The sequence below is a fragment of the Mustela putorius genome, unplaced genomic scaffold (assembly GCF_011764305.1).
Source record: "Mustela putorius furo isolate JIRA1106 unplaced genomic scaffold, ASM1176430v1.1 tig00000785_pilon_pilon_pilon, whole genome shotgun sequence".
Classification (NCBI taxonomy): domain Eukaryota; kingdom Metazoa; phylum Chordata; class Mammalia; order Carnivora; family Mustelidae; genus Mustela; species Mustela putorius.
In genome coordinates, this window is record NW_025421480.1 from 2,474,417 (window position 1) to 2,487,891 (window position 13,475).

A 13,475-nucleotide genomic window follows, 5' to 3' on the forward strand; every position below is an offset into this window, starting at 1 on the left:
TGTCTCTTACGGTGTTTATTTCTCCATGACTTAGCCAACATATGACATTCGGTGACATTATCGAAGAGGAATTATCGCTGTTTAAAGACTGCTCTCTGTCTCTCTTTCTGTTCAGAGTCTCCCCAGAATCTGAGGACACTGGATGGGTTTGGGGAGATATTTATGATTCTGATTCCTCCTATGGGATTATATCAAGAAACAGGGAAGGGGGAGATATGAAAGTATGACATCATTCTTACTGAAGAATGCTCAAAGCTTCTGTGAGAGCTTGAGAGAGAAAAGCGGGGAGGATCTCAGCCTGAAACAGATGGCTCCCTCAGCCCACCGGTGAAACCTCTGAGTTCCTAGTCGTTGGGCATTCCCTTGTCCTGTTGCCTGCCACCTACCTCCCCTCTCCACCTTGATTTACCCTCCGTGGAAGGCCGACACGTCACGTCTACGGATGGTTTGCATGCGGGGAGATTTGCTACACTTACTGCAACAGTGAGGGCAGCGTTTGCTGAGAGCTTACTTTGATTCTAAGCCCTATTTGAAGTGTATCAGGTGCTTTGACCAGTGCTCACAGTGCCTGTGGAATCCATTCTGTTCTGATCGGGCCCATTTTTATAGATGAGAAGACTGTGGCTCCGACGAGGGGCAGTGGCCTGTCCAGCTCACACAGCTCGTTAAGGGGAAGAACTGGGATCTGCCCCGGGCAGTTTACCCCCAGAGCCGCAAACCCCTAAGCATCGTGCAACACACTCTCTCCACCCATCCCCGATGTGGTGTGTTTTTTCACTCATCTGAATCTGCCACTAGCAGTAAAATTTTTCTAGTATAAAAAAGATGACTCTAGGGGCACCTGGGTGGCTTAGTGGGTTAAGCCTCTGCCTTCGGCTCAGGTTATGATCTCAGGGTCCTGGGATCGACCCCCACATCGGGCTCTGCTCAGCGAGAAGCCTGCTTCCTCCTCTCTCTCTCTCTGCCTCTCTGCCTATTTGTGATCTTTCTCTGTCAAATAAATAAAATCTCTTTTAAAAAAAAAAGATGATTCTATACAATTTTTGTCAGAGTTCTCTGAGGGTACTTTCAAGGTTTTTTTTGGTTTTGGTCCTTTTTTTTTTTGGTTGTCTGTATGGTAGAATTCTTAACTTATACATTATGATGATTACTTCTGGACTTGAAACTTGCCATTTTTCACAACTATGAGTAAACCCATGTGTGACTTCAAAAGCACATTAGCTCTGCCCACCTCGAAAAGAGAGTGAGATGCTCGTGCAGTTGTTCTGCTCCCAACTGTCACGCTGTCTCCCGAGCACAGAGTGGGATGTGGGCAGAGGCGTCTGGGGAGGAGGCAGTGCCGGCTCTTGGACTCTAACGGGAAGGAGCCCCGTGTGTCCCTCTAGGGAATTTGGTTTCAAACCTTCCAGCACAAGGTGTTAGGCGAGAAGGTGAGATCTCTGAGTGTGTGTTTATCGGCGTGGTTCTTGCGTCATTCTGCGGGATGGTTTGTGTCGGGAAGGCTGGTGGGGGGGGCAGTTGGGGTGTCACTGAACACAGCAGGTGACAGCTAGTTGACGTCTGACCTAAGACAATAACAGGAAAACTAGAAATGGTGAGAGGGTGCTGATGTGAGAAACAGACTTGGGGAAAATCCATCGGCTTGGGTTCAGATGTTGCGGGAAAGAAAGACAGAAGATTGAAGTTGTCCCCAGAAAGACTGACGTCCAGTGAAGCAGGTAGTATGGGAGGGGGTAGGTGGGAAGAGTGTGGCAGGGAACTAAATCTGGTGTTGGCCGTGGCGGGGATGGAGAGCCAGAATGGTAGGTGCAGAAATGCCCCAGCATGATGGAAAGGCTAATGAGATCCGAACAGGGGAGTTCTCCAGTGAAATGGAAAAGCGGGTTTTATGAGCAGTTGGGGGTTTGTTTGGGAGCGTGTTTAGGACTGCAGCCAAGCATCTGGGAGTCATGGGCACATAAGTAGTACTCAAAGCCAGAGAGAAGGGTGAGGGCCGTCCAGATAGGGTTCCCATCTTTAGTAAAAGACAAATAGGGGGATGCCTGGGTGGCTCAGTTGGTTGGACGACTGCCTTCAGCTCAGGTCATCATCCTGGAGTCCCGAGATCGAGTCTCGCATCGGGCTCCCAGCTCCACGGGGAGTCTGCTTCTCTCTCTGCCCTTCTCCTCACTCGTGCTCTCTCTCCCTGTCTCTCTCTCAAATAAATAAATAAAATCTTTAAAAAAAAAAAGACAAATAGGACAATCAGTTAAATGTGAACATCGGAAAAATTATAAATAACTTCTTAGTGTATCCCATATAATGTTTAGGATATACTTATCCTAAAAACGATTTATTATTATTTTCTATCCTAAAAAGGATTCACATTTCTTTATGTGAAATTCAAATTTGGGCATCATGTATTACCCATGACAACGGTATCACAGGCTGCAAACGGAGGCCGCCTGCGGGGACTGATGGCCGTTGCCCGGCCAGGGGTCCTGGGGGCCAGTGATGCACCGGGAGCGTGGGCGGCGGGCGGGAGACCTGGGGCAGCCTGGGGGACTGGGTTCGGCTGACTCCTGGGGTGTCCAGTATGCTAATGCTTCAAAACATACTAAAAAAAAAAAAAAATATATATATATATATATATATATATATATATATATATATATATATATGTTTTAGTGCAGACTATCCCAATTTTAAAAGGGGACCACAGTGAAGAGAAAAATCACAGTGAGGTCTATGGGTTCACAAGGCGTTTCAGCCACTGGTTTGCAGCCTGTGATCCAGTCCCCAGAGGGGTGGGGCAGAGTTTCCCGCACACGTTCTAGCGCTCTGCCGAGTCGGGCGAAGAGGACTGAGGGGTGGGAAAGGTTGGCAGCAAGGGGTGGGTGCCCTGGGCGGGATGTAAGCTGTGGGCAGGTCTCCGCGGCCTTCCGCGCCCAGTCTCGGCCCCTGGGCCTGGACCCCCCGCCGGCCCCTGGCAGGTGGACAGAGCGCACAGGCCCGCGCCGTGCCGCCTCCCTCGCGGGGCCCGCGGAGGACCGGCTCTGCAGTGGCGGGCGGCGGGGACCCTGCGTGGGGCCCTGCGGGCCTCACCAGAGAACTGTGGGCGGAAACTTCCCGGGTTTGCTCTGCCTCTGGTTGAGGCTTCTCAGCTTCAGATGCAAAGTCAGTGGGTGTCTCTGAGCAAGACAGAGGAGAGAGCGGGCGACAGAGAGGTGTTCCCCGGGGCTCTGCAAGCTATAAAGAGCGAGCCGGCTCTCCTGCTCCAGCAGACAGACAGACAGACAGACAGCCAGCCGCGCGCCCGGCCGGCACACCTGCGCTGGGGGCCAGCCCGACCCCCCGCCATGCAGCAGCCCCTGAATTACCCCCCGTACCCCCACGTCTACTGGGTGGACGGCAGCGCCAGCTCCCCCTGGGCGCCTCCGGGCTCCGTCCTCCCGTGTCCGTCCTCTGTGCCCGGGAGGCCGAGGAGGCCGCCTCCGCCTCCGCCGCCGCCGCCGCCACCGCCGCCCCTGCCTCCGGTGCCCCTGCCGCCTCTGAAGACTCCGAGGGACCACAACACAGGCCTGTGTCTCCTTGTGGTGTTTTTCATGGTGCTGGTGGCCCTGGTCGGCCTGGGGCTGGGGCTGTTCCAGCTCTTCCACCTGCAGAAGGAGCTGGCGGAGCTCAGAGAGGTAAGCCCGTGTGGGGATTGCTGTGTGCTGGAGATGCGGGTGTAGACGGCTCTGCTGCAGCGGACGGGTGGGGGGGAAGTAGTGGGGGAGGGGGGCACCGAGGCCCAGAGGGACCGTGGCCTTGCTTGCAAAGTGGTTTCTAGTCCTTTCTCTTCCTGTCTTCGAAGTGGGTCATTCTAGTCGTTCTATCTCAGAGGCGGAGGCTCAAGTGAGTGAAAGGGATATTTGCCCTCTTGGAAAGGATCAGGGGACTGTCCCTCCTTTCACAGCTGGCAGGGCCGCTGGCTGAACCTCTACCTAGAGGTTCGTGATTCAGGAAAGAAAAAGAATTTGGAGTCTTGCTTGGAAGTGAATTTGTTTAAATGACCCAACTAAATTTCCTTGGAAATACTTAAAAATGTTAGAACTATTCCAAATTGCAAAACCCAGGCATGGTGAGACAGGATGGCATGGCCAGAGTCCGAGTTAGGAGAGGCTCTGAGGTATGAAGATGCCCTCAGGTTTATTCTGTCTACTTGACGGCTGTGCCTCCACTAGCTCAAAGAACTTCATGCTTACAGTGCGTCTTTTCCCTCTTTGTTGCCAGTCCACCAGCAAAAGTCATACAGCATCGTCTTTGGAGAAGCAAACAGGTGAGTCATTTTACGGATGTGTACTGAGTCTCTAAAGACGGTCCTCACTGCTGAACCACGTGGGGCAGATGCCTTGAATTCCATCCCACTCTTGGACACATTATACTACAAAAGGAATCCTGGCTAATTCAGAATCGTTGCTCATTTTGGTTCCTTGAGCTGCCCTAACATATGAAGTACATGTAATCATTCAAAATCAGTATAACTGAGTACTGCGCACAATTCAAGTAATTTCCATTCGGCTTTGGAAAGAGACAACACAGATGGAAAGAACCAACACAGCTGGTTCCATTGCTGTCGCCTTCACAGGCCTCCTGGTTTCCATGAACAGGGCAGTGGCTGTAGCTCCCAGCGAGATGTAGAGAGGAGCAGGCAGAGACAGATGTTTCTGGGAAAAGTTGTCTCCTCTTCAAACTCTCTAAGAGATAACTCAAGAATCAAGCTTTATTTAAAGAAAAAAATTCTAGGATGTGTTTAAGCTTTTATTTATTTATTTATTTATTTAGGGGGGAGGGGCAGAGGGAGAAGGAGAGAGAGACTTCAGAGCCCCGACACAGGGCTCCATCTCACGACCCTGAGTGAGATCATGACTGGAGCCGAAATCAAGAACCGGATGCTTAACTGACTGAGCCACCCAGGCACCCCTTAAGCTTTTAAAAAGTATGCAATTAATCATCCACATTAAAGTTGTTCTTTTGCATTCACTGGAAGTCTTGAGGGGGAAACCTTAGCCATTTTTCAAGGGCTAGTCCAGCTTTCCCCACAAAGGCAATCATGAGGTACCTTCAATAAAAGAAAGGCCTCTGTTGAGATTCAGGACAAGGGAAAAGATGAAAATTTTGAACACTGACCTTGTGTGAAGTTTCAGGACATCGTCTGGAAACATGTGCAGGTAGGTTTAGCATGCTCTGGTTTATTCAACTGAGATCGACCAAACTTTGGATTCGGTAAGAGTTGGATGGGAGCTTGGAGCAAATCTGGGATAGCCATCTCACATTTCGGAAGAGAATTAGGGGATATGCCCCAAATCGCTGGTGTGGAACTGGGGTTAGGAGGAACACGGGCTCCTGGTGCTTTGTCACCAGCAGGGCTTTCCAGCACGTAGACTGGTGCTCTGTGAAATAGGGAAACTTCTGTCTTTGATGGCCACTGAAGGAGAAATAAAGATGAGAAGCAAGATGCCTCTGCAAAGACAATAGGTAAATCTTGGGAAGAAAATGGAAGGCAGCACTGGCCATCCAAGGAGGGGAGCCCATTCCACTTTCTCTTATGTGCCTATTGTAGGTCACCCAAGTCACCCTACTGCTCCAGAATGTGGGCTCTGGAGGACCCATCCTGTGGACGCTCTGGTCTCTGGTTCTAGGCCCAAGTCCCTAAGTGTTAGAAAGTCCTGATGTATTCAAGCAGAGTGGAAATATTTGTTAGAAAAATAAAACCTTTGGAGGATTTCCAAAATAAAACAGCTTTGAAAATCAGTGGAATGTGGCTGGTGAGACTGGTACCTAATTACTCATCTCTCCGCCACTCTCTGGGATCATTTTAGTGATTAAAAAGGTCTGTCTCTTCCAGTAAAAAGCATCTTGTCATCCACGCAGATGGACCGGAGGTTGGTGAATTTCCCCACGGAGAACAAAGTAGCCACTTCATTAATAGGAAAACAGATGCCAATCAAACAAGGGTATATCCATTTTCATTCATCCCATTAGTGAAGATTAAAAAAAACCAGAATGGCAAAAATGCAAGAAAAAATTTTGCTTAAGCATTAGTTGACAGCCAGGGAACATGTAAATTGCTATATTCGTTCTGAAGACCAGTTGGAAAAATGTACAAAGGATTAAAAATGTTAATTTAGCAGACACCTGAGTGGCTCAGTCAGCTAAGCTTCTGCCTTCTGCTTAGGTCATGATCCCAGGGTTCTGGGATGGAGCCCTGCATCAGGCTCCCCGATCAGCCAAGAGCCTGGTTCTCCTTCTCCCTCTGCCTGCCGCTCCCCCTGCTTGTGCTCACATGCTCTCTCTCTCTCTCTCTCTCTGTGTCAAATAAATAAACAAAATCTTCTTTTTAAAAAAGTGTTAATTTACCATGTAATCTCATCACTAAGAATTTATCTTAATAAGATAATCAAAGATATACCCAAAAACTCATAGATAATTATGTTCATCATTACCTTATAAGCCTATTTGTAATAAATAAGTCAGAAGAAACTAAATGCCTCTTAATAGGAAATTAAATACATCGTGGTATATTCAGAGGGCCTCCTATGCAGCTACTGAAATCCATATAATTACATTTAAGGCCGTGAAGAGTGTGCACTCTATATTGTTAAATAAAAAATACAAGTTATAAAACTATGCTTGGTTTAAATCAACTATATAAGTGCATGTGTATATTTTTATATTCTTAGTAAAGAATTAGAAGTACTTGTACTTCAACAAATTAACAGTGATTTTCTCTGGGATGTACTATCCAAGATTATTTAAACATACTTATTTGCTTCTTTCTCATTTTCCATTTTTCCACAGTTCACTCATTTAAGTCTTTTATTCATTCACAAATGTTCTTGGAGAGCTTCTTATGTCCCAGGCGGGTGCTGGGTGTAGGTGATGACTAAGAACAAGAGAGACAAGGGTCCTACCCCGAGGGAGCTTTCAGAGCTCAGTAAAGGGTAAATAAAAGTAAGCAAGCAGACTATAATTTCAAACTGTACTAAGTGCGATGTAACATAGAGTGGTCTGGAAAGTCCCCTCTAAGGAGGTGTTGTGTGCGCGTGCATGTGTGTGGGGTGGTGTGGGAAGATAGTGGAGAACATTCCAGCAGTGAGTATGGCATGTGCAAAGGCCCCAGGGGTAGGAAACATTCATCACCTATGTGTAGGATCTATTTCCAGTTTATTTCAGCATTTCTCCAGCAGGTATTCTTACTAAGGACCCTCTGAAAATCACACTGTGCAACGCTCTGCGAGGGATAGAAAGATATGCAGCCTGTGGTTCTCTGTTCCATTTCCTGTCAGTACGTGGCTGAATGCCAGACCAGTTGCACGGATGGTTTGTGGTATAGGAATGTAGACGAGACTCAGTTTTGCCTTTCCTGTTCGCTAACACCTCCTTCGTGGTGGGTGGTCTTGAGTGGCTAGAGAGGACGTGATTACTCAGGTCATGTTCTCAGCTCATAGTGGCAATCTCACGCCACAGGTGAGTTTTACAGGCGAATTGTAATGAACCTGATGTGGATGAGGGCCCTTCTGTGAATCTTTCTTAAATGTGTTAGCTGAATCCATTAGCTAAGTGGTGGCTCTCATTGGTTAAAATATTTGAAGTCAGAAAAATAATGACTACTTTGGGAGCTATTGTCTATTCTACTTCCTCCAATTTAATTCAGCAAATATTTGCTGTTCACATGCCCACTCTGGTGGATTAAACACACAGTAGGAAGTTTGCCATTTATTGGGTGGGAGTAAGACAAGTCATGCAGTTATCACAGAAATGGAGAGTCAGAACTGACAAAAGAGGTAAAGACAAAGTCACTCTAGGCTTCAAAGGAAGGAAGGACCATATTCGAATTAAAATGGCCTGGGAGGGTTTTCCCCAAGAAATAGGTATTGCAGGCGGTACTTATGGGGTGATAGGAATTTGCCACAAAGATCTCTCTGGAGGGCGTTCTGAGCGGATGAACAGCATGAGCAAAGGCACGAGGCTGGAAGCTGGGTGGGTTCAGATCACATCAGCCCCTGTGTTGTGCCCCCTTGGCCAATCTGAGCAAGCAGAGGAGGGGAGGCTGGACAGACAGGCGGAGATCATGTGGCTGGGGATATGTTATATGTGTAGTGGAGAGTTAGTCAAGGCACCTGAGATCTGAGGGTGATTAATATGGGCAGATGGTTGAATGCCACTGAGGGGAAGACCTAGTGGCCAGGTGGTAAAATCATAGTCTTTGGCCTCTGTCCTGCCGAGTCCTAGAGGCAGCAGAACTGGAAAAAAACCCAATCTGGAGCCAGGAGACTTGAGCGTCCATCCTATTCTGACCTTGTATAGCTGGGTCTTCTTGGACAGATCATCCAGCTGAGCTCATTTAGCCATCAGACAATAATCCCTACCTCAGAGGATTGTGGCAAGGTCAAATGCAGTAACTGGTAGGATAGCTCTTTTTCAATCAACCTTTTTATTGTCTTTTCATGACATCATCTGTGCATAGGTCTATCTCAGTTTGGTTTACCTTTTACCTCTGTTTCTGAAGTACCGATGGCTGCAAGTTCTAGCTTTGCACTTGGATGACTAATGTATGTTAGACTGTTGCCATTTATGTTTTTAAAAAATTGTTTTTATTTAAATGACCAGTTTGGAGTCCCAACAAAAGAAACTGGTATCTCATTTTATATATATCTTTCATCTCTCCATGATGCAGGTCAACCCAATCTGCCCTCTGAAAACAGGGAGCTGAGAAAAGTGGCCCATCTAACAGGTCTGTATCTGGGAGGTACATGGGTCTTGGGAAAGCCTTTGACAGGTTGGGTACTGTGCTCGGAGGGTGTTGCTGCTTTCTGGTGATAGTATTTGACACCCAAGAATAGTCCTATCTTAATAGTCAAGTCACACGCAAACTGCACCCCTACTCTAATCTAGGCCATGTTCTGAACTGGCAAAATGGAGCTGATTATGAGAGGACCCTGCCCAGGAGGAGCTCACTCTTTTAAGTCATTCCAAAGACCCCTAGGGGATTTGGGGCATGGGTTCAAGAGGTGAGATCTGGGGAGGTGGGGAGTGATCAATTATTGTAGTCAGTGCTTTTCTGGTTTTCTGGAAGAGCTTCACTGTGCTTTGTGCAAGAGTAGAAGTAGGAGTAAGAGGAAGGGCCCAGTCCTGGCCCTGGTGGACTTCCTGCATGTGGCCAGGTAGTGAAGTAAAGTCATTTGAGAACAATGTGGTGTGGGCATTCCCAGGGCACAGTCCATGAATATCTGAGAAGCGGACAAGTATCATAGAAAGGATATGCCACTGCCCTGGAATTATTTAGGCAGAAGCTGTAGAATAATCCTTTCTGGATCACCAGATATTTATTGAACACGTGTGCCGAGCTCTGGAGACATGTAGTAGATTATTAATGTGATTCCTGCCTTCAAGGAACTTAAAATCTAATAGGGAAATACAGGTACATAAGTGGTCATTTTGGTACTACAGAGTGTTCTTTGCTTAAGGTATGATTATACTGCTGTGGAGACATAAAAGAAAGGGAATTTTAGCCCAAAGTGGAGGTACTGAAGACTTCTTAGTATAGGTGAGGAGTTGAACCAGATGATCCCTAAGGGTTCTTCCCAACTTTAGAATTTCCTTGTGTTTGGCTTTTTTCCACCTAGAGAGACCTCAAAACCTAGAAATTTCGGTGTTAGTTCTGAAGATCATACAGTCTGTGTTCCAAAGAACTAAACTAATTTCATTAATGTCTCCTTATAATTGATTAGGATATATATTATTGTCCCAGTTGTGTAGATGACTAAATTAGGGCAAGCAATTCGATAGCGGTGTCGCAGGAATTCAGTGATGGATCGAGTCTGACCCATTAGCCAGTTCCATATGGGCAGTGCCATTTTGGCCCTTTGCTCAAGGAACGGCCCACAGTTTCACTTTGGAAGCTTCGTTTGTTGGGTGCATGAGCAGTCCTGGCTGAAAGCTCCTCTCTGATTTGATTTCAGGCAAGCCCAACTCAAGATCCATCCCTCTGGAATGGGAAGACACATACGGGATTGCCCTTGTCTCTGGGGTGAAGTATAAGAAGGGCAGCCTTGTGATCAATGACACTGGGCTCTACTTTGTGTATTCTAAAGTGTACTTCAGGGGTCAGTCCTGCAACAACCGGCCCCTGAATCACAAGGTCTATTTGAGGAACTCTAAGTATTCCCAGGATCTAGTGCTGATGGAGGGGAAGTTAATGAACTACTGCACTACTGGCCAGATGTGGGCCCGCAGCAGCTACCTGGGGGCAGTATTCAATCTCACCAGTACTGACCATTTATATGTTAATGTGTCCGAACTGTCTGTGGTCAGTTTTGAGGAATCTAAGACCTTTTTTGGCTTATATAAGCTCTAAGAAAAGCACTTTGGGATTCTCTCCACATGGTTCCTTATTACAGGCCCTGAAAATATGGTCTTGAATGAGAGTCTTCTCAAGCCCACTTGAGATCAAGTGAGAAGACATGAGCCAAGAGTGTCTAGAGACCACAGGGTCCAGCAGATCTACCGTTCCTCATCTCATGAGCCAGACGGGAGGGGGAATACGACTGAAGAACACGAGATTTGGGGCTGCCGTGTGAAATGCAGAGGCAGGAAGAAGCAGCTACCAGGGTGTTCTACACACTTAAAAGTGTCCACAAGCATTTTAGCACATTGAAAAGGACACCTGTTAACTCACCTCTTGGAGTGGGTCTACTGTCTACCTCGGGGTGGCTGTCTTTCAGATATGGATGTGACATGAGTGTACAAGGGACAGAAAAAGAGGACTAGGCTTGTATCATAAGCTAAAGAGACCGAAAGGCCAGTGTCCCATTGGAAGCATGTTAACTTCTGAAGGCAGAGCTGGAGCCACCAGGTGACGCTAACAGAGAAGCAAGGGGATCTTTGGGGAAGTTGCTCCATTCCTCACACAGCATGTATATTTCCAGTGCAATTTTTAGGGGTGGTGTGTGTGTGTGTGTGTGTGTGTGTGTGTGTACTCACATGTATGTGACTAGAAGAGTTACATAAGAAGAGACAATGTGGAACTTGTGAAGGCTATGTTAGGAAAACATGGGTTGCATTTAATGGTAGATTTTGAATACCTCTTGGCAACCAACTCAGTTGTCCTTAAAATAGTCCTCAAGACTCTTTGATTGTCACCTGTTCATGCTGTTCTCCTATAATATAACCAGTATTTATATGTTTTGTGTATTTTAATAAAAAGAGGAAATGTAATAAACATTATATTTTAGAATACAGGCCAACATTACATTGAATGTACTTGTTGGAAATGACTAAAATTTGTTTTTTCCCCCCTTATAATTTCTTTCCTCCATGGCTTCTTCACTCCTTTTGCCTTAAGGCTGCGTTAAGAAGGACTCACTGGAATGAAGCAAATCCATCATTGCCAGACACCCCTCTCCCCAGTCTGTTTCCATTATCCAGAGTTTTTATTGTCTATATTATTGCCAATGTTAAGCTCACCCAACTTTCAACAGATTTGATGACAACTTCCCCCAGGCTTCCCTGGGAGCAGAGCCATAGCATTGTGGAAAGGGCACAGACTTTGGGCTGAAAAACATGAACTTGAATCTTTGTTCATCTGCTTTCTAAATGCAATCATGGGGTGAGTCCCTTGACTTCTCTTGGACAAAAATGACCGATACGTATATTAAGTATCTGGTCATGGCATCTGTCAGTTCAGTCAGTCACTCGGTGAGAGGTACTTCTAGCTCCAGAAAAAGCCACTGACCGGAGGCCTCCATCCAAGCACCCGGTTTCTCAGGTTCTCCCGTTCTTCCATCACAATGACCTTTTCCTAATTTTTTCAACCACTCTCTAACACCCCCTCCCCGCAGACTTTGTCTTTGTTAAAAACTATGGTATTTCCTTTACAATTTGATTTCAGACATCTTACTTTCCTATCATCTCCTATTATTCCAGCTTAATTGCTCCAACATTTTGTCTCCAAAAATGTGTCTGTTTTTACCACACGAGACCTCTGATAAACTTGATCACTTCCTTACATATCCATCAGCGTCTTCTTTATCTTCATTCCTCTCTCTGACGAGTTTTGCGTCTACCCTCTGTCCTTACAATCAGTATCTTGGAAAATTTCTCAATTCCAGAATATTCTGCATCCTTCCCTGTATTCCCCTTGCAAAAATCCCATTTCCTTTGAGCTGGCATCCTACAAGCTGGATGTTGCTAGAAAAAAATTATCCAGACAGACAGGCTGGTTTCTGTTTACTTTTAGCTGTCATCTACTTAAATCAATTACTCTTAATCCCTGATTTATTTCTACCTTTTGATTGATTTGAGTAAGTAATACCTGTACATAGTCCAAATTTTAAAAGGCCTAAAAAGACATAGGATGACAGTAAGTCCTGTTTTCAATCTGTCCCATGACCCTATTCCTGTCCACAGAAACTATCACGGTCTCCTGATGTAGCTTTCCAGAGATGGTCTGTGTGTATGACATCAGTTTACATCTGGGTTTCCCAACCTTGGTTCCTGACATTCTGAGCTGGATAATTCTTTGTTGTGGGGTCTGTCCCGTGCACTGTTGTATGCTTAGCAGTATCTCTGCCTTCTATCCCCTGATGCTAGCAGCACTGTCCCCTCCTCCGTGTGTGATAACCAAGAATATCTCTAGGCATTGGCAGATGTGCCCAGGCTGGGGTTGGGGAGACAAAAATCTGCCCTATTTGAGAAACACTGCTTTACATTAGTGATCACAGATCTCAAATGGGCATTAAACACTGCCTACCACTTTTTCCTCAGTTCCTTGCCAACCAGGTTTTTCCACTGTTTGAGACAGTTATGTCATACCTTTTCCTCTTGCAAACCCACCATATCCCCTCCTCCCACTATGGAACCTCACTTAACACTATCAAAACACAAATCTACCCACGTCTGCATGATCTCTTTCTTTTGTCCTTACAGCGGAAGAGGAGGATCATCTCTTCATTTGTGCATTAGATCCATTTCTAATCCCTACGTGCCCTCATTAAAATTGTCTCGTCCGGGGGTACCTGAGTGGCTCAGTGGGTTAAAGCCTCTGCCTTCAGCTCAGGTCATGATCTCAGGGTCCTGGGATCGAGCCCTGCATCCGGCTCTCTGCTCAGCGGGAAGCCTGCTTCCTCATCTCTCTTTGCCTGCCTCTCTGCCTACTTGTGATCTCTCTCTCTGTCAAATAAATAAATAAAGTTTTTTAAAAAATTGTCTCTTCCGGATCCTCAAACAATCTCTATGAAATGATTTCTACCAGCATGTACATATATTCAAATATCCTTTTTGGATAAAAGACAACCCAGCCCAAACCAAAAAAGTCCCAAACCTTTCTTTAACTTTTCTCTTCTCCAGAGATGGCTGCATTTCTCATTTTCCTGGTTGAGACGAACATCTGAGAAGGTTGTTTCCACACGGGCTCCATTTCCTCAGCCACAAGTGTCTTCTTCAGGCTCCTC

General features: G+C 46.3%; 1 protein-coding gene across 1 annotated transcript; it reads left to right on the forward strand.

Moving 5' to 3' along the window:
- Positions 1 to 2,878: 2,878 nt before the first annotated feature.
- On the forward strand, positions 2,879 to 13,108 carry FASLG (Fas ligand). The gene is made up of 4 exons (XM_004756713.3): positions 2,879 to 3,668; positions 4,255 to 4,300; positions 8,702 to 8,758; positions 9,987 to 13,108. The coding sequence occupies exons 1-4, from the start codon at positions 3,150 to 3,152 to the stop codon at positions 10,379 to 10,381; spliced, it is 1,017 nt and encodes a 338-aa protein (XP_004756770.2). The 5' UTR covers positions 2,879 to 3,149; the 3' UTR covers positions 10,382 to 13,108.
- Positions 13,109 to 13,475: the final 367 nt, after the last annotated feature.